Raw genomic sequence first — 24357 nt, forward strand, 5'->3', positions numbered from 1 at the left:
GCGAGCGGTGGCGGCCGGCTACGCGAGAGGTCGATCTGGTCACGCCTTCCCACCATCGACCGCGCTACGTCGCTATCGGAGGGGCACCCTGCCGCTGTCGGGGACTCGCCATCATTGAAGCACGCCACCACGCCGCCGCTCTTCTGTCTCTCCCTGCTCGCCTCCCGCGGCCAAGACTGACCGCATCCTGCACAATCTTCGTCCGCCCCTCGATTCCGACCCACCTGCGTGAAACAGACCGGCGAAGAAATTTGGGCGCACATCTCGCCTCACCAAAAGAATAAGATTGCTTACCTCTCGCGCGTATGACTTGGGGCGGCGGCGGCCGCCGCGGCCGTCAGCCGTTCAGAGCCTCCCACGACGGCACCAACGTCGGGCGGCCAAAGCCCAGCATCAACGCCCATTCCTTTTTTGCGTGTGCACTCTCCTCCATTGCATCCCCCTTCTCCAGCGCGCATGGATGAACCGTTGGATCGATGGCGTGCGTCTCTGCATGTGCGTGCGAGTGGGCATACGTGATCTGTCCATGGCGGGCACGCGAGTGTGCTGTGTTGGGCGTGTTTGTCCCGTGGATGCCCTGTGCACCTGCAGGATCCAGACGGCTGTCTGTGGCCAAGCTCCGCCATCCTACGCCGTAGGACTGACCCAGGCGACCTGATCAGAGCAGGTTCGATCTGATATACCCTTTTTTCCATGGTCTTCCCACCCCCTCCCCTATCATCCGATGTATCAAGAATCGAGGGTCACGGCTAATATAGGAGGGTTGATGATCTATAATCAGCAGATCGATGGCCATGAAGATGGAGCCTGGAGCCAAGTAGCAGCTTTCCGGTTTAAGGTTCGGTTATTTGTTCTATTGTTACAATTGTGGGATCATCGATTTGACTCTCAGTGTAGCATATGGCTTTGTTTCTCCAGCTAGCTGATGTAGATGGATAACGCTGTCGCCGCTAATCAAGAGCGCGGGGGGTGGCCAGGCGTGGCTGGGTGGTGACCTCGTGCAGATCGCAATCTGGAGGTAGGAAAAGGAGGTGCATGTGTGCTGTGTTCAGGTACTGCATGCCTTCAGCCAATCCATTTATGAGAATTGTAACTTTCTTTTCAATTTCCTCACAGCAATCTTATTCTTTGCAAGGAATTTGAACTCTATTTCAACGTGATCGACATCCCATTGTGATGCACCGTCAGATTGTTACTGTTTTTTTGGAGAAAGTTTGATATGATTTTTCATGGAAGGATTCGCCTGTATTAAATGCCTTACTGAATATAGCATTGGTTGCTTGATTAGCATTACTTCTTGAAGGACAAAACTATTGATTCTTTTTGGCTACAGCAAAAAGTTTTGGATGCAGAGCTGGGTGGTTTCTTCATAGAACTAAGGAGCCAGTAAAAAAACATGAGAATTCGTCACCTGTCTTAGCCATCGCAACCTCCTGAACAAGGTTTGCCAGCATCTAGCTTAATCCTTGTGAATGGTTGGTAGCAGATCTATCTTACAAGCAGAAAACATCTACTTTGTATTTTAGTTTTCTGAATTACATTCATCCCTAGCTGCACTTACAGGTCAAAAATACCCACATACTTCAGTTTTCACAGCCAGCAGACCTAGAAAAAAATATAAGTGTATGAGCATGTACCGTATAATTGGGGAGATTAGGGGAATGTATTGACAAGTGACAATCGTATTTCCTTGCGTCCTCGATGCTGCTTCCTTAGCTCACATAGTAGTTCTTTTAATACGTACCGTACTCGATTTGATTGGAAGGCTTCAGGTAATTTGTGTTTGTGTGGTAACATCAGCGGACCTGTACTGCTACGAATTACATCACGGACTATGTGCTACTTTATTAATTGTAGTTTCTTTGTTCAATTAGTTCTCTGAAAAAAACCACTTATTCTCCCGTTGTATATGTTTTTTTTGCGAATTCCCAATGTATATGTTTAATACTAATCTTCCAAAGATTGTTGTAAGAAATAATTACATTTACTCTCTTCTCTCATCAGTGGGCTAATTCTATAGAAGAACTAATAAGGAGATTTCTTAGCAGTACTGTATATGTTTGGAGCAGTGAGATAATTCTATCCTATATGACTTTCTTTCTCTTGCCTTTCCTGATTTCGTTTTCCCCTCCATTTTTTTCAGGTTCCAAAGTTTGGCCGCAGCTAGCTTGATATGGAGACATTTCCTGTTAGGAGTTAAACTTTGGTTTGGAGGCATCGAGCTTTGGCTGTAACTAGCTTTGTTACTTGGTATACCTCTGTTAGCATTCAGGTAAACACTATCTACCACATTGTTTAATCTGGGGTTTACTCTGGTGCCACGTGTACTATATTGCTAGATTTAAGTTTAATCTATGAGTTGCTTTGTATCTATTTCGGCATAAATGGTTCATCATACTAGGATTTAATTGGTGATCTTACTTCTGTTGCCTATTGGTGACTATGAAATATATTGCATTTTCATGGAAGCAGGAGCCGGGTAGTTGTTGAGCGGGTTGTGTGAGAGGCGGTCGGCGAGCACGGGCAAGACGGGAAGGTGATGCTTGCAATGGCGACCATGCCGGTGGGCAGGGCAAGGTCGATTGTGGCCATCATGGTGTTTCCGAGGGGGGGCGAGGTTGACCACCGTGGCCGGCGTGAAAGCGGACGGACTTACAAGTTTCTTGGATACGGCGCTTGCCTTTTTCCTGTAGGGGTTTCAGTCCGTAGGAGTAGTATCTGCCAAAAAAAGGGATGGTACGTTTCTTGATTTGCCGGAGCAAAAAGGTGTTGGGTTTCTTGGTATCTGAATCCAAAGTTGCTTTGGACAGTTAAACGCCTAAAACTTACTGATTGTGATGGGAGAAAACTTGAATTACGTACGCAAAAATGTTATTTCCAACATCTTCATAGTAGGATCAGATTTGCTGATTGTTTTCAGACTGCAAAAATCATTGTATTTCATACTCCATGTGAATACCCATTTTTTTGTTGGATAAAAAACAGACAGTTGGTTATTGGGTTATTCGTGTTTGTTCTCAATTTCTCATGTCGCTCTCTTCTCTGTCCAGGGATACGGGTGCCAGGACGACACCATCTTCTGCGGCGTCTTGCACGGGCACGACCAGTCGGGCCACTACGCCGCCAAGGCCGTCCGGGAGTCGCTACCGCAGTCGCTTCTGTGCCGCTGGCAGGAGGCCGTCGCGCTGGCGTCGCTCATCGACGGCGAGAAGAGGCTCAGCAACTGCCAGTTTGACCTCTTGAGGCAGTCCTACCTGGCCGCCGCCGCCGCCGTGGACGAGGAGCTCCACCGGAGCCGGCGCCTCGACGCCTTCAACAGCGGCTGCACGGCTCTGTCCATCGTGAAGCAGGGCGACCTGATGGTGGTCGCGAACGTCGGCGACTCGTGGGCCGTCCGTGCGACCACGTCGGACGACGGGGACGTCACGGCCGTCCAGCTCACCATCGACTTCAAGCCCGGCTTACCCCGTAAGTCGTCGTGACAAGACTAGAAGACGGACAGTCCATTCCTGACACGGCCATTGCTCACCCACGTTCGAATCTGAATCGCAGAGGAGAAGGCACGCATCATGCTGTGCGAGGGCCGCGTGCACTGCCTCGACGACGAGCCCGGCGTGCACCGGGTGTGGGTGCCCCACCGGGAGGCGCCGGGGCTGGCCATGTCGCGTGCGTTCGGCGACTACTGCGTCAAGGACTACGGCGTCATCTCGGCGCCGGAGGTGACGCAGAGGAGGATCACCGCCCGGGACCAGTTCGTCATCCTGGCCACCGACGGGGTAAGCGACAGATTCTCGCACAGTCACAAAGTATTTTTATGATGTGCCCAAATGATTATGGACCGTACATTGATAATATGATCTAATGGTTAGGATGATGCATCATTTGATAATTCAAGAAAAGGTCATGTCTTTACAGAAATGTTCAATTCCCCCTCAGTTTGAACTTGTAAGGTGTACTAATTTTTAAAGAATTCAAACTTACCTAATTTTGACCAAGTTTGTAGAATAAAACATAAATATCTACTATAGAAAATTAGTATCATTAGATTCATGATGAAGTATATTTCCATATTTGAATTATTTAGGGGTTGTTCAGAAAGCCTCCACGCCCTCGCCACGGAGCGGATCGGACGGAGCGACCTTCTGGCCACTCCGTAGATTATAGTTGCATGCCACTCCGCTCCGGAGCGGAGCTGTGGAGTGGGAGTGAGTCCGAACAGGCCTTTAGTATTGTAGGTGTTAGATGTATTTTGTTACAGATTTGATCGAACATAGGAAACTTTGACTTTTGGAAATTTAATTCACCTTATATTTTGACAGACATGGAGTAGTAATTGCTGGGATCAGATCCATGCACCATCATCTGACACCCATGTATTCATGAGGTGTGGTACATCTGTCATGTGATTTACGAATGTGCAACGCGTGGAATTAAATTGTTTGACCATGCCTTCCTTGTTTAGGTAAAACTAAGTAGTTGTGGCAGCTTTGGATGAGAGAACCCAATTCCTGGTAAATTGGACATCATCAATGAGTTTGTCGAGTTTGATTGAACTCTCACACTTTGAACATGCTCTATTTAAAGCAAGGCCATCCCTGTCATAACAGATACAGTAATATGCCAACACATATATGATTGATGTTATGACAGTATACTTGACTTTGGGGATGACGAGATCGACAGAAGCAACAGGAGCCCACAAATCTTGAGTTCAGCGGCGTCTACATGCCCTACATGTAGTTGTGCACCCCCTCCTCCTGTTTTCTTGCATGTGATCAATGGTTTCAGATCTCTATTTATCACGGATTAGAATTTATATTCTGTAACAATGCTTTCCTATATTTGGTGGATTATTGCATTTGTATTTTTTATTCTTATCATCTAGAAGATTAGATTTTGTATGAATGCTTTTAACAATGCTTCTCAGGCCGTTCCCGCTGATGCTGTTGTTCATGCCGTCCCCCCAGTGCCTAGCATCACCGGCAACAAGTTCATCGCTGTCTGACAAGGTGCCCTGCAGGGACAACCTGACACGGCCATTGCTCACCCACGTTCGAATCTGAATCGCAGAGGAGAAGGCGCGCATCATGCAGTGTGAGAAGGCTAGAAAACGGACAACCTCCGTCGACCTGTCATCGAACTTCAGTATGCGTGCTTTGTTCTCTGAAACTGAATTCAGACCTCGAGTATTACTTTTATTTGAAAGGAAATATGTGCGTGATTCCACCAACTTATGCCAAAATGCATAACATAGCTTGGTATACACGAATTGCAATCTGAACGTTTTTCTCTGTGTCGTCATCCTGCTTTCTGGTTCTTTGTTATCTGTCATCTTATATCTCTGAATTGTTGTTGGCTGCATGCGCAGCTGCTTGAGGCAGGAGCAGTGACTAGCATTGACCAGTAGGAGCAAGAAGCAGCGACAGCTACCATTGCTGGCTGAGCTAGCTGCTAGGTAGCCTCTCTCTTTCCCTCGTATATGTGGGTTTGCAACAGCCAAAAGTACCCTTGTGATTCTTTATTTTCAGTAACAATCCATATTTGGATGCCTTCTTTCTACCCAGCTTCGGTTACTTGCGACGGGTTGTGGGCTGCAAGTTAAAAGAATCGGTACTGAAAACGTCTTATGAATGTTAGAAAGCCAATGGGGTAGAAAGCTATGGAGATAATTGATTTGTTTCCATATCTATCTTTCTGTATTCAGACTCGGGGGGAGAAGGTGCTTCATGCTGATGGTGTATATAAGCTTGGCATAGGTATGGACTTCAATGTCAGGTTTTGGTAAGTAGCCTGAGCTTCCTGTTTTCTCTACAGATTCAGAATGAAAAAAAGAATCAATTTCAGAGTTTGTTGCAGAATTTAGAAGATCAATGTATTGTTGCATTTTCACCTGTCGGCATGTTTAATAGACAATTTTCTGATGTTTTGGTGACCTGATGTATTGATTCTTGAGGTGTGTGACCAACTGATCATGCAGTATGTACTTTCATCTGTTTCTAAATAGATGGTGTTTTTGTACATAGTGAAGAAGCATTGCAAGACTCCATCAGAAAATGGACCCGCGGTAGACTGCATCCGCATCAGCGCATGGGCGATGCCGACATTGGACAGCGGCAGAGTGTGCAAAGTCTGCGCTTCTGACGGACCTTCACCACCAACTGCCATGCTCTCTACCATCCTTCTCGCTCCTCCCCATCTCTATGCCACAGCTCGCAGGCTAGCCCAACCTCTGCTGCCTTCCTTTCTGCCTCACCTCCCCTGAACTATCTGCACCGGCGTGACCTTCTTTTGTGAGACAGAAACTTTGGCGTGGTTCAGTCTTTTTTTGGGGGCTCAGTTCAGTCTGTGGTATGGTTCAGTTCAATGAAAGAACGAAGATGACTTGCGTGACCTGCTCCTGTGTGAGATAGAAAATTGGGCTTGCAGTTTGGGCTTGCAGAGTTGCAGTTCAGTTTTGGTGTGGTTAAGTTGAGAATAAAAGATTCTCTCAAATAAAAGTTGAGAGTAAAAGAAAGAAAAAGCAAAAGAGAGAGGATAAGAAATGTGTGCTAGAGAAAAAATCCTTCCATTTTTTTACTCTCCACTGCACCTGGGCTTTCATTAGCTGCGGTTTGGGACTATCCAAATTTTTAAGTGTCATTCTCCTCTCCTATGTAGTACAATTTAGTGCTTCTGCCTACTTATGTTAAGATACAACTATTTAGGAGTTTCTGCCAAGTAAATAGAAGTGCGCTTTTCCTGATGGGCATTAGTATACTTCAGTTCTCTTTTTCGTGTCGGGTATACTTCAGTTCTACTAAAACATCCATCTTATTTGTATGCAAATATTTGTTATCATTCATGTTAGCTCTCTATATATACTAAGTTCAACATGCACACAAAGATGATCCGGTTGAGGTTTAGTGGCGTAATGTGTGTCATTGCTCTATGCATGCTGAAAAGGTTATGTACATGGACTAAATTCACAAAGTTATATTACCACCGTCCTAAAAATCTTGTCTTAGATCTATCTACATATGGATGAATCTAACACTAAAACATGTCTAGATATATCCGTATCCACAAATTTAAGACAAGATTTCTGCGACAGATGGAGTAGTTGCTTGAGATTATTCACAGAAAGTGGCACTCTTAGAATGTCTCGGTCACTGGCATTCTTGCAAATCATATAAAATTTCGTAAATTACTATGTTTAACCAGAATTAGTTACTTGGAGAAGGAAGAAAGGAGAAAATGTCATATAATGATAACAAAATTTACAATGTCGCTTGATGTGCATGGGATCCTAAAAGTCTTTTGCCCCTCCAAGCATTCATGTGAAGCTCCGCCACTCATTGACTCGGGATTGATCATATTCATCAAGAATAGGTGGACAATGTGACGATCATCGACGATTTTTGTCTCTCGTACCAATGCATGATTTAGGCGGGGACTTGGGCAAGGGGCGGCAAGGGGGGATGCATCAGGACTCCTCAATTGTGGGTAGCGTAGGCGGCGACTCGGGCCGGGAAGCAACGAGCATCAACACTTCTCAATTATGGGTGGCAGGCTGGGGATTAGGCAAAGAGAGGTGGGCGGTTTTACAGGGTAGATAAAAAAAGGCAGTGGCGGGAGGAAAAAGTACAACAATAACATCGGGTCATTGCCGACGGAGGGAAGGCAGGGGTTAACATATTCAAGTGTGGCTAGGCGGAAAGTCGCGAGCGCCAGAGTTGGTGGCGGGTTTAGAGGTATCAAGGGCGTCCACGAAGACAACCTTAATAATTTTTTATTTATTTATATGCATAGCCCGTAGCAACGCACGGGCGTACCGGAGGCGATGCAGATCGATTCGCCGCGCTTCAGATCCACCTGCCACCTCGCCGGAGACGAACACCGCCGCGGATGCGAGGGGAACGGGACTGGACCGAGCACCCGCGCCCGTGTCAGTAAGCTCGTTGCGTCCGTCCCCGTTGGTCGCGCCGCACACATCTCGTCGGAGCCCCGAGCCGTGTCGATGCGGTGGTCAGTGGGCGGAGTCGCACGGTCAACGCGCGCGGCGATGCGTCGAGGGGAGGGGAGATGGTCGAGATGTTGGAGTGAGTGGAGGAGAGGTGAATGAGCCACAAGACCGGCCGCGGCATGGGACTGATGCGGTGGTCGGCGGGCGGAGTCACGCGGTTGCGGGCTCGGTGACTCGCTCGGCGATGCGGCGGGGGGAGGGGAGAGGGCGAGAGGTGGCGGGTGAGTGAGCCCCAAGATCTGCCGCGGCTTGGGATAGATCCGGCGGTCGACGGACGGAGTCGCGCGGGCGCCGCCTCGTCGAGGCACGCGGCGATAAGGCGGGGGAGGGGCAAGTGCGAGAGGAAGTGAGTGAGTGGAGGGGAGAGTGGTGAGTGAGTGGGGTTAGGGTTGGGATGCGGCGGAGGGAGGTGAAAAGGCGAGGGGTGGCCAGTGAGCCCAGAGGCCACCGTGCCAAGTGGGCCGTCGAGCCGGCCCGTGAGGCAACTTTGCCGTGCCTGGGCCGGAGAGGCCAGCACGCGTGCTTGGCCGGGAAGTGCCGTGCCTGGCCCGTGTAATCCTGGCCGGGCCGTGCCGTGTCGTGTTGGGCTGGCCCATTTTTCCAGGTATACTGTTCCCTCAAAAAATATACTGTGAATAAGGTAATTTCTTTTATAGTTATTTTTAGGGGGCTAAGTTTCGGTGCTGGTTGGGCCGTGGTGGATAGCTAATTTGGGCCTTGTGTGCAAATTTTGCTCAACGATAAAAATGCTAGACTCGCATGTGTAGGAATTTATGATAAAAAACATAGATATTAAATGTATACATACATGACAGAAATAATAAAAGTGTATACATATATTAAATATGGTTCATAAAAATAAATATTTTTTGTACTTACCTTTCATATACTAAGGGTATCACAATAAAATTGAGAGAAAAAACAAATGTACTTGGTTGAAGAAGGTTTGTTTGAATGTTTTTTCTCATCAAATATAGACAGTAAATATCTATTGTTTTTTCTCATCTTAACATATGTTTTGTTTATATTAATCCCTAATATTTCTCATATAAAAAACAGTTAGTAGGACTTGAGAAGCGTCTGAAACTTGCATGGACATCGCTTAGTTTGTTACATGGACATGCCGTTAGTCTTTCTTTTTGTTATCAATTTTCATTGCAAAATAGACTTCAATTATTCAGTAATTGTATTTGTGTTATATTGTTTCTGCATGTGAAATTTAACATGTAACTCTTGCAAATTTTTCAAGAGCCCGTGGCAATGCACGGGCACTCTACTAGTATGAAGTAACGAACTACATGTGTCTCAGCAAAAGACAGCCTAGAGACAATAATGAAAAGGGGTCATGGCCGTGAATTTTGGGATGCCACTGCATTACTCCTCTGTGGTATATATTGCTACACTATTTCTGCTTTCTTCTTTTCTTGTTTCTGCGTATCCCACATGGTGTTTGAGATTTGGCTGTTAAGTTGTTTTTGTATTTGAATGGCTGCCAAAGTAAATTTCGCACAGCCCCTGGCCCAAATAGCTACAAGATCTGATCTACAAATCATAAGTTCACGAATAATCCTCCCAAGACTAACATAAGTTTCCATCAAACAATCCCCCCCCCCCCCCCCCCCCCCCCCAAATTTAAGTGGGGTGGGGCCCTCCTTCCCCTAACCCCAATCATACTTATTGATCATAACTTTTCATCTGGCTAATTACGTAAACATTACGTTAACCTCTTCTTAGGGGTAGCATTACCCTACGTTCACAACGCGTCGTGAAAAGGAAAAGAAATGACACGACCCAAAATCCATGGAAGACCTGTATGTCGCAAGTGAATGTAATTAAGAAGAAGAACAATAATAATTCTATCGTAAATACAAACTTTTAGCCATGGTCCAATTCAAAAACAGAACACCTACATTTGCAATGTGAACATGGCATCCGTCATTTGGGACGCAAAAAAATGTACAAAAGTAGAAAAGTGTACAATGTTTCAAAAAACAAGGACGCCGATAAGTGCCACGCGTGTGGGCGTTAGGGAGTTCGCCCACACATTTTGTGTGGTGTATAAGAGGAACAGCTCACACACCTACGTGTGGGCAAAACAACCAGCGCCCACATGCCTCTTTTTCCCCTCCCGATCCTTCTCACACGCGTGCGTGTGGGCGAAGTTGATAACGCCCACACGCCCGTATGTCAGGCCTCATACCTCCTGGTCCCGCACGCCACGCGTGACGATCACCGCGCGCCCGCAGTTGCCATGGTCCAGACCCTCGTCCATGTTCGTTTAACTGCAGTTGCCATGTCGCTGAACTACGATTGTCATGTCGGACAACTGCAGTTGCCATGTATGGTCTGATCTAATGTAGTTGCGATGATTTCATAACTTTAGGAGTTGCCACATACTAACACTAGGCAGTTGAGAGAGTTGCCATGTGCTCATAAGCATGCTAGGGCAGTTGCCATGTAAAAAGGAAGAGATGACATCTGCTTACGTGCACGTTAGGGCAGTTGCCATGTACATGCACGTTAGGGCAGTTGCCATGTACATGCACGTTAGGTCAGTTGCCATGTATCATGCAAAAACATATGGCAACTCGGTAAAAGAGAGTTGCCATCTGCTTACGTGCACACTAGGTAGTTGCCGTGTACCCTGCAAAACACATGGCAAACTCGGGTAAAAAAAGAGAGTTGCCACCTGCTTATAAAGGACACTAGGGGCAGTTGCCATATGCACTGCAAAACACATGACAACTAGCAGCTTGGGTGTGGGAGAGGAAACGGGCGTGTGGGCGAGATGGCAAATGCCCACACACTAGCCCTTGTGTGTGCGTGCAAAATGGCGTGTGGGCGAACTGCTGAACGCCCACACACCAGCGTGCCCCTCCTATGTGGTGAAACGGCCGTGTGAGCGACCGGCTAAACGCCCACACACCAGGCCAGTCCTACGTGACACTAGAAATATGCCAAGATTCATACGCTCACGAACGGACGCGGATCCACGCGTGTGGGCGAGATGCAAACGCCCACATGTGTGGGCGTTAACATTTTTGAAAAACAATTCCTAAAAAGTGGGAATAAGGGTGGCGGCGGCGGGAAGGGGGGAGGGCTGCTGAAACTTTTACTTGGCACGGCCAAGGTCTAGTATATTTAGGAGTGTTGGTGGAAGTCTTTGGCCGGAGGAGGATAAACTTTACTCCGCTAATGGTTTGCGAGTTTGGTTAGCCCATATTTTCCTCTACTAACCGATCGGCTTTGCTTTTTTTTTTGAGTAACGATCGGCTTTGCTATATCAACGGAGCTTTACAGGGCTTGGCGCCCACCCCCACCAGTTAAAATCAGGGGCCCGATTAATTAGGAGGAGATGGTTATTTAGTCCAATTAAAAAGGAACAAGTCAGCAAGTCTGTAAAATCCTGTTGCTTTAGGCCCTGTTTGATTCGGCCGTGGATTTCTAAAAGCAGCTGTGAAAAATCTGCTTTGAAAAAACAGCTGTGGAAAATCTGATGTGAAAAAGATGTAGGTCATTTGGCAAACCAGCTGATACAATTTTTTTCAAATTTTGGCCCGCAGCGGAATCAGATTTTGGAAAGGGTTATGTTTGCGGCCGGTCGACCGGCTAATCGACTCGGCCGGTCCGACGCGCGCCGCATGATCGTTCTCGATCGTGCGACTCACATGCGCGGTAGACACGTCCGCTGGACACGCGCTGCCTTATCCATTTGGACACGAAGCGCTGTCCTCTGTACGCACGCGAAGCTTCCCAGCCATTCATTTCTTCGTGAACTGAGCATCTCTCTTCTCCTCAAACCGCACCTCCGGCTAGCAGCACCAGGGATGACCACCACCTCCGCGCCCCGCCCACATGAAGCCTCCCAACCAATCCCGCTGGTGGCTTTCTCCGGCAAACTCATCCATTTCCTCTCATTACAAGCCGTGCCCAACCTACTCTCCCACTTTGCGTGTCAGCAGAGGGGTTTGGATGCCCGAGGTGATGGAGCGACGGGCGACGACGGCTCTGCGTGCACGCGGTGCCGACGAGAGGCGATGTGGGGGTGCCTCGAGCGTGGGCAGTGAGCTCTCCGGCAACATGTTTTTTTTGCTGGAACGGGAGTTTTTTGTTGCTGGAACCTCCGGTTCTTTTTGCTACAATCAATTTTTGTTGGATTTGACGTTTGTGGGATTTTTGGTGCAACTAGAGTAAATTGTTCCTGGAACCGGCTGTTTCTTTTGTTACAATCAAATTTGTTGGATTTTGATGTTTTGTTGGATTTTTGCTGGAACCATAGTAATTTGTTGCTGGAAACGGCTGTTTCTTTTGCTACAATCAAATTTGTTGGAGTTTGATGTTTGTGGGATATTTGCTGGAACCAGAGTAAATTATTGCTGGAACCGGCTGTTTCTTTTGCTACAATCAAATTTGTTGGAGTTTGATGTTCGTGAAATTTTTGTTGAAACCAGAGTAAATTATTGCTGGAACCGTCTGTTTCTTTTGCTACAATCAAATTTGTTGGATTCTGATGTTTGTGGGATTTTTGCTGGAACTAGAGTAATTTGTTACAGGAACCGGCTGTTTCTTTTGCTACAATCAAATTTGATGGAGTTTGATGTTTGTGGGATATTTGTTGGAACCAGAGTAAATTATTGCTGGAACCGGCTGTTTCTTTTGCTACAATCAAATTTGTTGGAGTTTGATGTTCGTGAAATTTTTGTTGAAACTAGAGTAAATTATTGCTGGAAGCGTCTGTTTCTTTTGCTACAATCAAATTTGTTGGATTCTGATGTTTGTGGGATTTTTGCTGGAACTAGAGTAATTTGTTGCAGGAACCGGCTGTTTCTTTTGCTACAATCAAATTTGATGGAGAGTTTGTGGTTTGTGGGATTTGTTTTTGATGGAAGGAGCGGTTGCGATGCTGGAACAGGCATCGACGGGACCTGCAACTAGCCAGGGCTTGTTTTGGAGCTGCATCCAGCGAGAAGGGGATGGTACTGGCCGGCGGCTGTAGCACTGAGATGCTGGAACCAGCTTCGTTGGGGGGCTGCAATGATCATGTCCGGAGCTGGAACCGAGGGAAGCACACAAGATGCAAGCGGGAAGGTGCTGCAAAACTCGAGCGAGCTCGGCGGCGGGGTTGCTTCGAGCTCGGCGGTGGGGGGGCACTTTAAGCTCACCGATGGTGATCCCGTGAGGCGGGGTTGCGAAGAGGGCCTTCACGGGTGTGGTGTTCGTAAGGGAGCAGGGAGAGGAAGAAATAGGATGGCGAACGGGTGGTCATCTCTGGTCTAATTGAAGGGCTGCGCGTCGACCGACCCAATTTGGGCCGGTCGACCGGCGCCTATCACCCGCCATATCTTATCCCTTCCGACGCATTTTCCCTCTATTCTTATTTCCAACACATCTTCTCTCCCTCTCTTCTCCGCTCCTCTTGCTCCGTTAATCCCAGCCAGAATTTGTGCATTCGGCGAGAGCCCGCCACAGGACCTCCCCTAGCCATGCTGCTTTGTTCTTCCTCCTCCAGCTAGTGGGGAATCGCTTTCTTCTTCCTCCTCCAGCTAGTGGGGAATAACAGCCGCACATGTGCTAGTGTGAGCGGCACCCGGGGGGATGTGTGGTGAGCGGGGACTGTGATGAGGGTGCTAGGCAGGCCACGTGCCGGAGATAGAAGAGAGGGAGGTGGGTGACGGCGGTGCGGAGCATCATGGCGAGGCTGGGGGCTTCGGGTGCGACTGGTGTCACCATTGATGCTAGCCAGGCATAAGAGCTGAGACGACGACGGAGATGCTGGAACCAGCAGCAGCGCATGTTGCAATCGGCAAGAGCAAAAGCTGGAACCGTCGACGTGCAATGCTGGAACCAGCAGCGAGACGCCCTGCGAATGGTGGCGGGGATGCTGGTGAAAGCTTCAACCGGCATGAAAAAAAGCTTCAACAGGCATGAAAAAAGCTTCAACCGTGAAAAATTTATCAACCGGCGTGAAAATAGCTTCAACTGCGGAAAAAGCTTCAACCGGGAAAGGAGAAAGCTTCAACCATGGGGAAAAGCTTCAACGGGCATGGAGCCATAGATAAAAAGCTTCAACCTCGAAAAAAAATCTTCGAGCCACGAGGGGAAAAGCTTCAACTGGTCAGTGAAAAAGCTTCAACCGATGAAGGAGGAAGCTTCAACCATGAAAAAAGCTTCAATGGCCATGAGAAAGAAAGCTTCAAACCATAGAAATAATTACAACCGGCCCGAAAAAAGCTTCAAGGGACATGGAAAAAAGCTTCAATCGGTCTTTGTTGGATGGCAATGGTGCGAGCGGCGGCATCGGGAGCTTCAGCCGATGACATGGCGGTGCTACATCTGTTGAAAATTCATCCTCAGGATCAAGCACATCAAATCACACGATGAACACGCGCACACAAAACTGATAGCCAAGGGTGCGTCTCACACCCTCTAATCGCTCTCTTTATTGCTTTTATTTTTTCTCTCTGATATTACTCGTCACGATACAATCTTCCAGCCCAGATCGTATGTATATATATACACGCTCGATCGAAGCAAACCTAAACAGGAACCGACTAGGACTCAGCCTAAACTAAACCTACCACATAACCGGCTAATACCTAAACCGACAATGAAACCAATAAAGTAATCGGACGCAGCCAAGTACTACTAGACTCACACGTATAGGACTAATACCAAACTCAGACTTACCTATTCCGTATCAACCGGCAACGTTGATCATCTTTTACTAATCATAACTACTATATGTTTGAATTATTCCAACATTCATCCCCTAATTCAAACATTCAACTTCTTACTCGACAAGACACGCAGACGATCGTCTCTTCATCTTGTCCCGCCGGTTGCCTCCGGTGACGTGACTTATCGGACCGCAACCTCTCTCTTCTTACAACGATGGCCACCACTTCATCGTCACCGTAACTTCGTTTGCATACCGACTCATAGACATTAACCAACGATTACCCGGACTACCAGCCACGCTGTCACATCTTAGCGTGCTACATGCAGACTAAACGCATAGCCTCATGCAGGAACTCAACTTAACTGGTGCTCGTCCATCTTCACGTTGATCTTCGTCTTCTCATCGGTTGCTTGTGCACGGGGAAACACATCTTTTCACCCGCCATATTTTTTCTTTTTCTCAATGTCGCCGATGCCACATCTTATCAAACGACACCTCATGTCCAGCAGCAACACAACTCGCCATATACGTGCAACTCATTTTCACCGTATATGAACTCGCCGGAACTCCATGATCATGAACGGAAACGCAAGGCACAAATTCCTTTTTCCGCCCGCTCTCGCTCGCAATTCTCCTCCGCCAGTGACGCATCTCAACTGCAGCAGAAGACTCACACATCTGAGCTCTTGGACGCAGCTTGCAAGAACTCATGTGTACACCTTGATAACGGCTCGCAACTTCGCCATCTCCACCTTGCATCATCCAACAATGATCTCGATGATTTCCTCGGTGTCACAACTTCGACACCTCCATAACCATCAAGGATCACCAACGCCTTGCCGACGACAGCCCTGTCGCCCTCTTACGGATCGTTCCGCCGAGCGGCAATCACGCGTCACCTCTCTTGCGACAACACCTTCACCGCCTTCTCGTCGCCGCTATGCCGAACGACGACCGCCCAATTCTCTTCATCGCTACAACAGCAACTCTATTGCCCGCCCCGAGGCACTAGCAGGGTCGCTACCTCGGGGCAAGCGCAGCTTCACTCGAACCTTGCTCTAGATACCAAATGTTGGAAATTTGCCCTCAAGATCGATCACATCAGAATAGCACAAACGCACGCGCACACAAACTGATAGCTCATGTGCACACCTTGACGACAGCTCGCAACTTTTTCGCCTCTTCCTCGCACCCCCGAACGACGATCTTGATGAGATCTTCTTGTACCGCACCTCGGCACTATTGCTCCCGTCAACCTCCTCCAGGTCGATTCATCGAACGACAATCACCCGTCGCCTCGCTTGCGACAGCGTCCTCGCCGCCTTCTTGTCACCGCTCCGCCGAACAACAACTACCTGACGAACATCAGTGTGCTATGACGGAGGCAGCTAATTGCTGCAAACGACGAAAGCGTCGAGCGATGATGGCGTTGCTACGGGACGACGGCGGCTGCGAGGACGGCGACCGGCGGCGAGGACGGGTGCTACGAGGAACGGATGATGTGAGGACGGCGACCGGCGGCGAGCTGGTGATGCTTCAAGGTCAGGTCTCAGGCGTCCATGGCCGTTGTCCAGTAGGAACCGCTGTTTCTTTTAGGAACACGCTTATATCCGGACGGCCGACGAGTTTTTTTTTGCTGGAACCATGATTATTTTTGTTGGAACCAGCTCAAAATTTTGCTACCATCATCTTCCGTGTTTGTTTGAAACCAATCAAGTGTTTTGCGAGCACGTTTTGTCTTTGTTGGAACCTGTGTATCAATTTGCTACCACCGTCTTAGATTTTTGCTCGAACTAACCCAAATTGTGTTGCCATGTTTTTTTGTTGGAACTATTTGTATATTTTTGCTATCACCTTTTCGGGTTTTTACTACTACCGGCGATATTGATTGTTACATCCATCTTTGATGAATCATGAGGTTACTGGCCGTGGGTGCTGCAACCATGGGCGGGCGGTGCTGCAAGGGCAGGGACGACGAGCGGCTGGTGGTGCGTCGACAACCGAATCGTGGCAGTATGGTGGGCGACGCAAAACGACCAAGACGCTGTGACCGGCAGCAGCAGCAGATGGTGTTGTGACCTGAGGAGCGGTGTTGCCACCGGTGTGGAGCAGTGCCACGGCCGGCGACGACGGTGCTACTATGGCTGCAACTGCGGCGAAGAGAAAGCTGCTACTAGCGACCAGTTTTTTGCTGCGACTAACTGGACATTTGCTACCAGCGAGGATTGCGAGAAGTGATGTGAACGGGGCTGCCGGAGGGCTGCGGCGGCGGAGATGGTTGTCGGCGGTGCTGGAAGAGAGAGATACTTGCCACCGGCGCAACAGTTGATGCGTGTGGGCTGCATGTGGTGCGTGATCCACTTTTGTCTAGGGTGTCTGAAGACCTGCGCGTGGGAAGACGATGACGGTTACGTATCTAATGGCTGGCAGTAATCTAATCTAATTAAATCGGTCGGCTGCTAGGCGACCGGCTGAAAATTGGGCCGGTCCGCCAGCACCTAGCACTGGCCTTTTGGAAAGCACGTCCTGAACTGCTTCCGCTTTTGATTCAGATTTTGGCAGCGGATTTTTAAAATCGAATTCTGCTGGATTCGTCCTTTAATTTAAATTCTGCTACACGGCAGCGGAATCCGTTGATAAAAGCTGAACCAAATAGGGCCTTAGTCCGTGTATCTAACATTTTTGCTAACCGATTATATGGGATCGGCTAGACTTGCTGTAAGGGCCTTCGAGTTGTTCACGCGAAATTGTACAATACTGCAATCAGACCTATAACGTTTCCAAAATAACAAGTCGGTAAAAAAGCATACGCGCGTGTCTAGCTAGTCCGGCGACGTGAGTTTAAAAGGGAAGCAGTCCTGGGATGTGTGCGTGCACTCACTCTAGTGCGTGCCCTTTTTCTTTTCTTATTTTACATGGATACGACAGTGTGTGTGCTTGTACACGTGTCACCGGCACGTACGTAGTTCGTGCGACGTACCGGTTATCCTGGACGATGCTCTCCTACTCCGACTTGGTATCCTCCTAGTATAGTACTGTAATCCGTTCTACTTTCGAGAAAACAGCTTACAAATATATATAGATGACCTGGTTTCTTTGGAGCTCACCCGTGCGTTTGCCCTTGGCCCGCCGGCTATCTTGATTTGCCATGGGAAACATCAGCTCTTCGTGCGGAGCGGAGACGTCGTCGAGATGCGTCACCAAGACCGCGACGGGCGCACACAAATTCGAGGTGACAAACTACTCGCTGCTCGACGGCATGGGCGCCGGCAATCATGTAAGCTCCAAAACGTTCAGCGTCGGCGGCTACAACTGGTGCATCCATTTCTACCCTGACGGGTATGCTGGCCAAGCGTACGCCTACCTATGTCTCCAAGGAACGGCCAAGGAGCCTGGCGTGACGGTCAAGTCCACGCTCAGCTTTCTGGGGAGCGACGGCAAGCCGTATAAAGGCACGGAACCGGTGACCGCCACACGAACTCTTCCCTTCTCACATGTAGGTATCGAGATTTTCAGTGGTTGGGAAGATCGGGTGATTGTCGAAAAGTGCAAGCTGCGGGATGACGACTGCTTCACCATCAGGTGTGATCTGATCGTCATGAGAAACACCGTCGCATAGAAGATCGATCTAGCCAGCAGCAGACCCTCCACTGGAGTAATGGCCTTTTTTTAAGGTTGATTGGAGTAATGGCATAGATAGTTGCTTTTCAATTTGCTTGTAATAAAACATGGCTTTTGTAGACTTTCATAATAAATTCATGGTATCATCTTTATATATGCAATCCAAGCTGTGTATGTTTCGCAGGATGGCCACTTTTGTATCCCTAGTTTACGTTGATCACACTTTCATCCTACACTTGCAAATAGAAAGAACTTTTTTCTGTAGACTTGTTGGATCTTGTAACCTTGATACGGCATAAAGCCGAAAAGAACTAGACTCTTTTATGTCTCCAAGTTTTAGCAAGGTTGGATTTAGTTTTCAGCGGCATGTATATACTATTCCCTCTCTTTTACATTTTTAAAAAATCAAAATTGCAGGGGTCACATCTTTGCGGAGTTTCGGCTAATGGAGGCTCGCCGAGCTTATTATGGGCTCTGCCTATTTTTTCGCAACTCGGCAAAAAGAACGATTCTAGTTGTGTCATCACCCACGGACCATGTTGGCAAGGTGCCTAATAGCCAGTGACATGATGAGTAGAACAAATATGTGTATAACTTAGTAGTTGATTCTCACTAGTTTTATTTATCTCAACATGTCACCCCTTTTTTTAAAAAAAAAGCAAACATGTCACCTCAGCAAAAACTGTTGGGAACGTAGCAATAAATCAAAAAAAATTCCTACGTGTCATCAAGATCAATCTAGGAGATACTAGCAACGCGAGAGAGGGAGTGCATCTTCATACCCTTGAAGATCGCTAAGCGGAAGCGTTACAAGAACGCGGTTGGTGGAGTCATACACGCAGCGATTCAGATCACAGTCGATTCCGATCTAAGCACCGAACAACAGCGCCTCCGCGTTCAACACACGTACAGCCCGGGGACGTCTCCTCCTTCTTGATCAAGCAAGGGGAGAGGAGAAGTTGAGAGAGAACTCCGGCAGCACGACGGCGTGGTGGTGATGGAGCTCGTGGTTCTCCGGCAGGGCTTCGCCAAGCGCTACGGAGGAGGAAGGGGTGTAGGAGAGGGGGAGGGGCTGCGGGGAAGGGTACGGCTGCCCTCTCTCTCCCTCATTATATATAGGGGAAAGGGGGTGGACGAGGCGCCCTAGGGTTCCCTAGGGGAGGGGCGACGGCCACAGGGGAAACCCTAGATGGGTTTGGGCGCCCCCACCCACTACTAGGAAAAGGGCTATAGATAAAATGGATACTGATGGCGCACCTGACATGTGATGCGCCACTACAATATAGCAGTGGCGCACCATGTGCAGGTGCGCCACTAGTAACAATTTTTTTTCATTTTTCCAAACATACTAATGGCGCATCATGTAGACATTGCGCCATTACTAGTTTAACTAGTAATGACGCACTGTCCACAGGTGCGCCATTACTAAGTTTTTCCCCCTAGCTAATGGCGCACCGCCAGGGGGTGCGCCATTAGTAATCTTCCCCCTAGCTAATTCGCTCGATCCCTTCGTCCCTCCCTCCACTTCCCCCCTCGCTCCACACCCGCTCCGACAACCCCCGCGCCCCGCCTCGCCGTCTCGGTCCTCGCCGCCGACCTACTGCGCCGCCGCCCCACCCACTGCACCACCGCCCCAACCACTACGCTGCCGCCCGGTCTCCTCCGCCCGTAAGCCCCCCTCCTCCTCCGCCCGTCCATCGCCTTCGGCCTCCTGCCCCACCCGCCGCCGCCCCACCCGCTGCTACGCCGCCATCGCCGTCGTCCTTGACCTCCTCTGAAGAAGCACTGAATTTTTGGCCCCTCTCTCTCTCACGCTCGCTCGGCCCCTCTGTTAGGTTTTCCCCCACCCCACCCAAGCGCGCCGCCGGCTGTCTCCCTCCTCCAACTCCGACCCCTCCACGCCTCGCCGCCGGCGCCTCCGTCCCCCGACTCCGCCCCGCCCTCACCGCCTGACGCCGGTGAGTTCCTCGTCTCTCTGTCTCCTCTCTCGTGTGTACTGCTCTAGTGTGAACTGCTAGTTTGGATTGGTGGCTGCCAGTGAAACAATTTTGTATGGTGCTGGCAATGTTGTTGGTACTGTCAATGCTTAGTGTGATTTTGTTGGCACAACCAATGATCCTGCTAATGTGAATTGGCTGCTGCTGCTAGTTCGGTTGCCTGATGTGCTTCTGTATGATGCGTGGTAGATAGTGGCTACTGTGACATCAGATTAGCAATTTTTGGACGACGACATAACTGAATTTTTGGTCTAACACCAAGATCTCCTACTCCTGATCAATTGAACGAAACCCACTGTTGACTGTACCAATTGAACAAAGCTGCAGGGTACATTATGTTAAAGATTTCCTACTTTAGTGATTTTTAGGAAGAGCACTTAAAAAATTTAGTCAACATTGATTTCCTACTTTAGTCAAAAATTATTTGAATTAGTTTTAGTGCAACAGAGGCAACTCAGAGTTTGAAAATGGCATTAAAGGAATTTGTTTTTGGGGTAAATTCTATTATGAAATAATTCCTACTGTTATTTAAAATATAAATGAAATGATTTGGCACACCAAGCAAGAGTTATGTTTCAAGTTGCTGAACCTTTTCATATAAGCTTGTAGAAGATTTAATTGATCATACAGAAAATGAAAAACGAAGGTCATACCGATCCTAGTTGGTATTATTTTTCATGGCTAGAAGATACATTGTTGTACCCCGAGTGAAGGGAAGGAGTTTGCTGGGTTTTGTCTCCGACCATCATGTCGTGATGATTTTGCAGGTACCCCGAGAGGCCCTTGAGTTTGCCGGAATGTCGATTAACTTCCGTTCCGGCAAATTCGGGTACTCCATATGTCCTATTTTCAACAAAGGTCATGCTGAAATTTTTCGTGAATTTTAGCATGACTTTGCTAAAAATAGGACATATGGGGTACTTGCGACAAATGCATGGGCCGGGGTATCTTAGTACTTAATTAAGTAGGATCAACTGCCTCTTGTGTTATACATATAAAAGTGTGATATCAACTCATAGTTATTACTAATGTCAGTTGCTCGTCATCGATAAACCCTAATCTGGAAGAGGAACCACTCATCCTATGTAGTTTTTGTTGGGGAACGTAGCAGAAATTTAAAATTTTCTACGCATCACCAAGATCAATCTATGGAGTAATCTAGCAACGAGGGGAAGGGGAGTGCATCTACATACCCTTGTAGATCGCTAAGCGCAAGCGTTCAAGTGAACGGGGTTGATGGAGTCGTACTCATCGTGATCCAAATCACCGATGATCCTAGTGCCGAACGGACGGCACCTCCGCGTTCAACACACGTATAGCCCGGTGACGTCTCCTATGCCTTGATCCAGCAAGGGGAGAAGGAGAGGTTGGGGAAGACTCCATCCAGCAGCAGCACGACGGCATGGTGGTGAAGGAGGAGCGTGGTAATCCTGCAGAGCTTCGCCAAGCACCGTAGGAGAAGAGGAGGACTTGGGAGAGGGGAAGGGCTGCGCCAGAACTTGGGTGCGACTGCCCTCCCAACCCCCACATATATATAGGAGCAAGGGAGAGGGGGGCCGGCCCCCTCAGATCCAATCTGAGGAGGGGGCGGCGGCCAAGGGGGGTTGCCTTGCCCCCCAAGGCAAGGGGGCGCCCCCCCTTTAGGGTTCCCCCAAACCCTAGGCGCATGGGACCTAGGGGGGGAGGCGCCCAGCCCACTAAGGGGCTGGTCCCTCTCCACATACAGCCCATAGGGCCCTCCGGGGCAGGTGGATCCTCCCGGTGGACCCCCGGAACCCCTCCGGTGGTCCCGGTACAATACCGGTAACCCCCGAATTATTCCGGTGACCGTATGATGACTTCCCATATATAAATCTTTACCTCCGGACCATTCCGGAACTCCTCGTGATGTCCAGTATCTCATTCGGGACTCCGAACAACATTCGGTAACCACGTACATCTATTCCCTATAACCCTAGCGTCATCGAACCTTAAGTGTGTAGACCCTACGGGCTCGGGAGTCATGCAGACATGGCCGAGACAACTCTCCGGTCAATAACCAACAACGGGATATGGATACCCATGTTGGCTCCCACATGCTCCATGATGATCTCATCGGATGAACCACGATGTTAAGGATTCAATCAATCCTATATACAATTCCCTTTGTCCATCGGTACGATACTTGCCCGAGATTCGATCGTCGGTACCCTGATACCTTGTTCAATCTCGTTACCGGCAAGTCTCTTTACTCGTTCCGTAACACATCATCCCGTGATCAACTCCTTGATCACATTGTGCACATTATGATGATGTCCTACCGAGTGGGCCTAGAGATACCTCTCCGTTTACACGGAGTGACAAATCCCAGTCTCGATTCGTGCCAACCCAACAGACACTTTCGGAGATACCTGTAGTGAACCTTTATAGCCACCCAGTTACGTTGTGACGTTTGGTACACCCAAAGCATTCCTACGGTATCCGGGAGTTGCACAATCTCATGGTCTAAGGAAATGATACTTGACATTAGAAAAGCTTTAGCATACGAACTACACGATCTTTGTGCTAGGCTTAGGATTGGGTCTTGTCCATGACATCATTCTCCTAATGATGTGATCCCGTTATCAATGACATCCAATGTCCATGGTTAGGAAACCGTAACCATCTATTGATCAACGAGCTAGTCAACTAGAGGCTTACTAGGGACATGGTGTTGTCTATGTATCCACACATGTATCTGAGTTTCCTATCAATACAATTCTAGCATGGATAATAAACAATTATCATGAACAATGAAATATAATATAATAATAACTAATTTATTATTGCCTCTAGGGAATATTTCCAACAGTCTCCCACTTGCACTAGAGTCAATAATCTAGTTCACATCGCCATGTGATTAACACTCACAGGTCACATCGCCATGTGACCAACATCCAAGAGTCTACTAGACTCAATGATCTAGTTCACATCACTATGTGATAAACACTCAAAGAGTTCTGGGTTTGATCATGTTATGCTTGTGAGAGAGGTTGTAGTCAATGAGTCTTGCCATATTCAGATCCCTATGTATTTCGCAAAACTTTATATCGTAGATACTGCTGCCACGTTCCACTTGGAGCTATTCCAAATTGTTGCTCCATTATACGTATCCGGTATCTCTACTCAGAGCTATCCGGATAGGTGTTAAGCTTGCATCGACGTAACTCTTTACGTCGAACTCTTTATCACCTCCATAACCGAGAAACATTTCCTTATTCCTCTAAGGATAATTTTGACCGCTATCTGGTGATCTACTCCTAGATCACCTTTGTACCCTCCTGCCAGACATGTGGCAAGGCACACATCAGGTGCGGTACTTCAGCATGGCATACCATATAGAGCCTATGACAAAAGCATAGGGGACGACCTTCGTCCTTTCTCTTTCTTATGCCGTGGTCAAGCTTTGAGTCTTACTCAACTTCACACCTTACAACTCAGGTAAGAACCCTTCTTTGACTGATCTATTTTGAACTCCTTCAAAAACATGTCAAGGTGTGCGTTCTTTGAAAGTACCATCGGGCGTCTTGATCCATCTCTATAGATCTTGATGCCCAATATGTAAGCAGCTTTATCCAGGTCTTCCTTTGAAAAACACTCTTCAAACAACCGTTTATGCTTTCCAGAAATTCTACATTATTTCGGATCAACAATATGTCATCCACATATACTTATCAGAAATGTTGTAGTGCTCCCACTCACTTTCTTGTAAATACAAGTTTCTAGCAAACATTGCATAAACCTAAAAGCTTTGATCACTCCATCAAAACATATATTCCGATTCCGAGATGCTTGCTCTAGTCCATAGAAGGATTGCTGGAGCCAGCATACCTTTTAGCATCCTTAGGATCAACAAAACCTTTTATTGTATCACATACAACTTTTCTTACGAAAACTGGTAAGAAAACTTGTTTTGACATCCATCTGTAAGATTTCATAATCGAAAAATACAGCTAATGCTATCATGATTCCGACGGACTTAAGCATCTCTACGGGTGAGAAATTCTCATCGTAGTCAACTCCTTGAACTTGTGAAAAGA

At 48.0% G+C, this 24357-nt stretch overlaps 2 protein-coding genes and 1 long non-coding RNA gene across 3 annotated transcripts; all 3 read left to right on the forward strand.

The window, feature by feature from the left end:
• Positions 1 to 336: 336 nt before the first annotated feature.
• Positions 337 to 2612, forward strand: LOC147986785 (uncharacterized). The gene is made up of 6 exons (XR_015617423.1): positions 337 to 667; positions 782 to 838; positions 919 to 1052; positions 1136 to 1442; positions 2144 to 2272; positions 2473 to 2612. It is a non-coding gene; the product is annotated as an uncharacterized LOC147986785 (long non-coding RNA).
• A 225-nt stretch (positions 2613 to 2837) lies between these two features.
• On the forward strand, positions 2838 to 6742 carry LOC125537918 (putative protein phosphatase 2C 48). The gene is made up of 8 exons (XM_087542157.1): positions 2838 to 2858; positions 3051 to 3468; positions 3553 to 3776; positions 4968 to 5145; positions 5369 to 5455; positions 5565 to 5610; positions 5705 to 5781; positions 6024 to 6742. The coding sequence occupies exons 1-4, from the start codon at positions 2838 to 2840 to the stop codon at positions 5061 to 5063; spliced, it is 759 nt and encodes a 252-aa protein (XP_087398283.1). The 3' UTR covers positions 5064 to 5145; positions 5369 to 5455; positions 5565 to 5610; positions 5705 to 5781; positions 6024 to 6742.
• Positions 6743 to 17829: 11087 nt separating this feature from the next.
• Positions 17830 to 18300, forward strand: LOC147986786 (BTB/POZ and MATH domain-containing protein 4-like). Its single transcript, XM_087542158.1, has one exon. The coding sequence runs from the start codon at positions 17830 to 17832 to the stop codon at positions 18298 to 18300; it is 471 nt and encodes a 156-aa protein (XP_087398284.1).
• Positions 18301 to 24357: the final 6057 nt, after the last annotated feature.

This window comes from Triticum urartu, chromosome 2A (genome assembly GCF_056163025.1).
Source record: "Triticum urartu cultivar PI428250 chromosome 2A, HENAU_Tu73, whole genome shotgun sequence".
NCBI classification, from domain to species: Eukaryota; Viridiplantae; Streptophyta; class Magnoliopsida; order Poales; family Poaceae; genus Triticum; species Triticum urartu.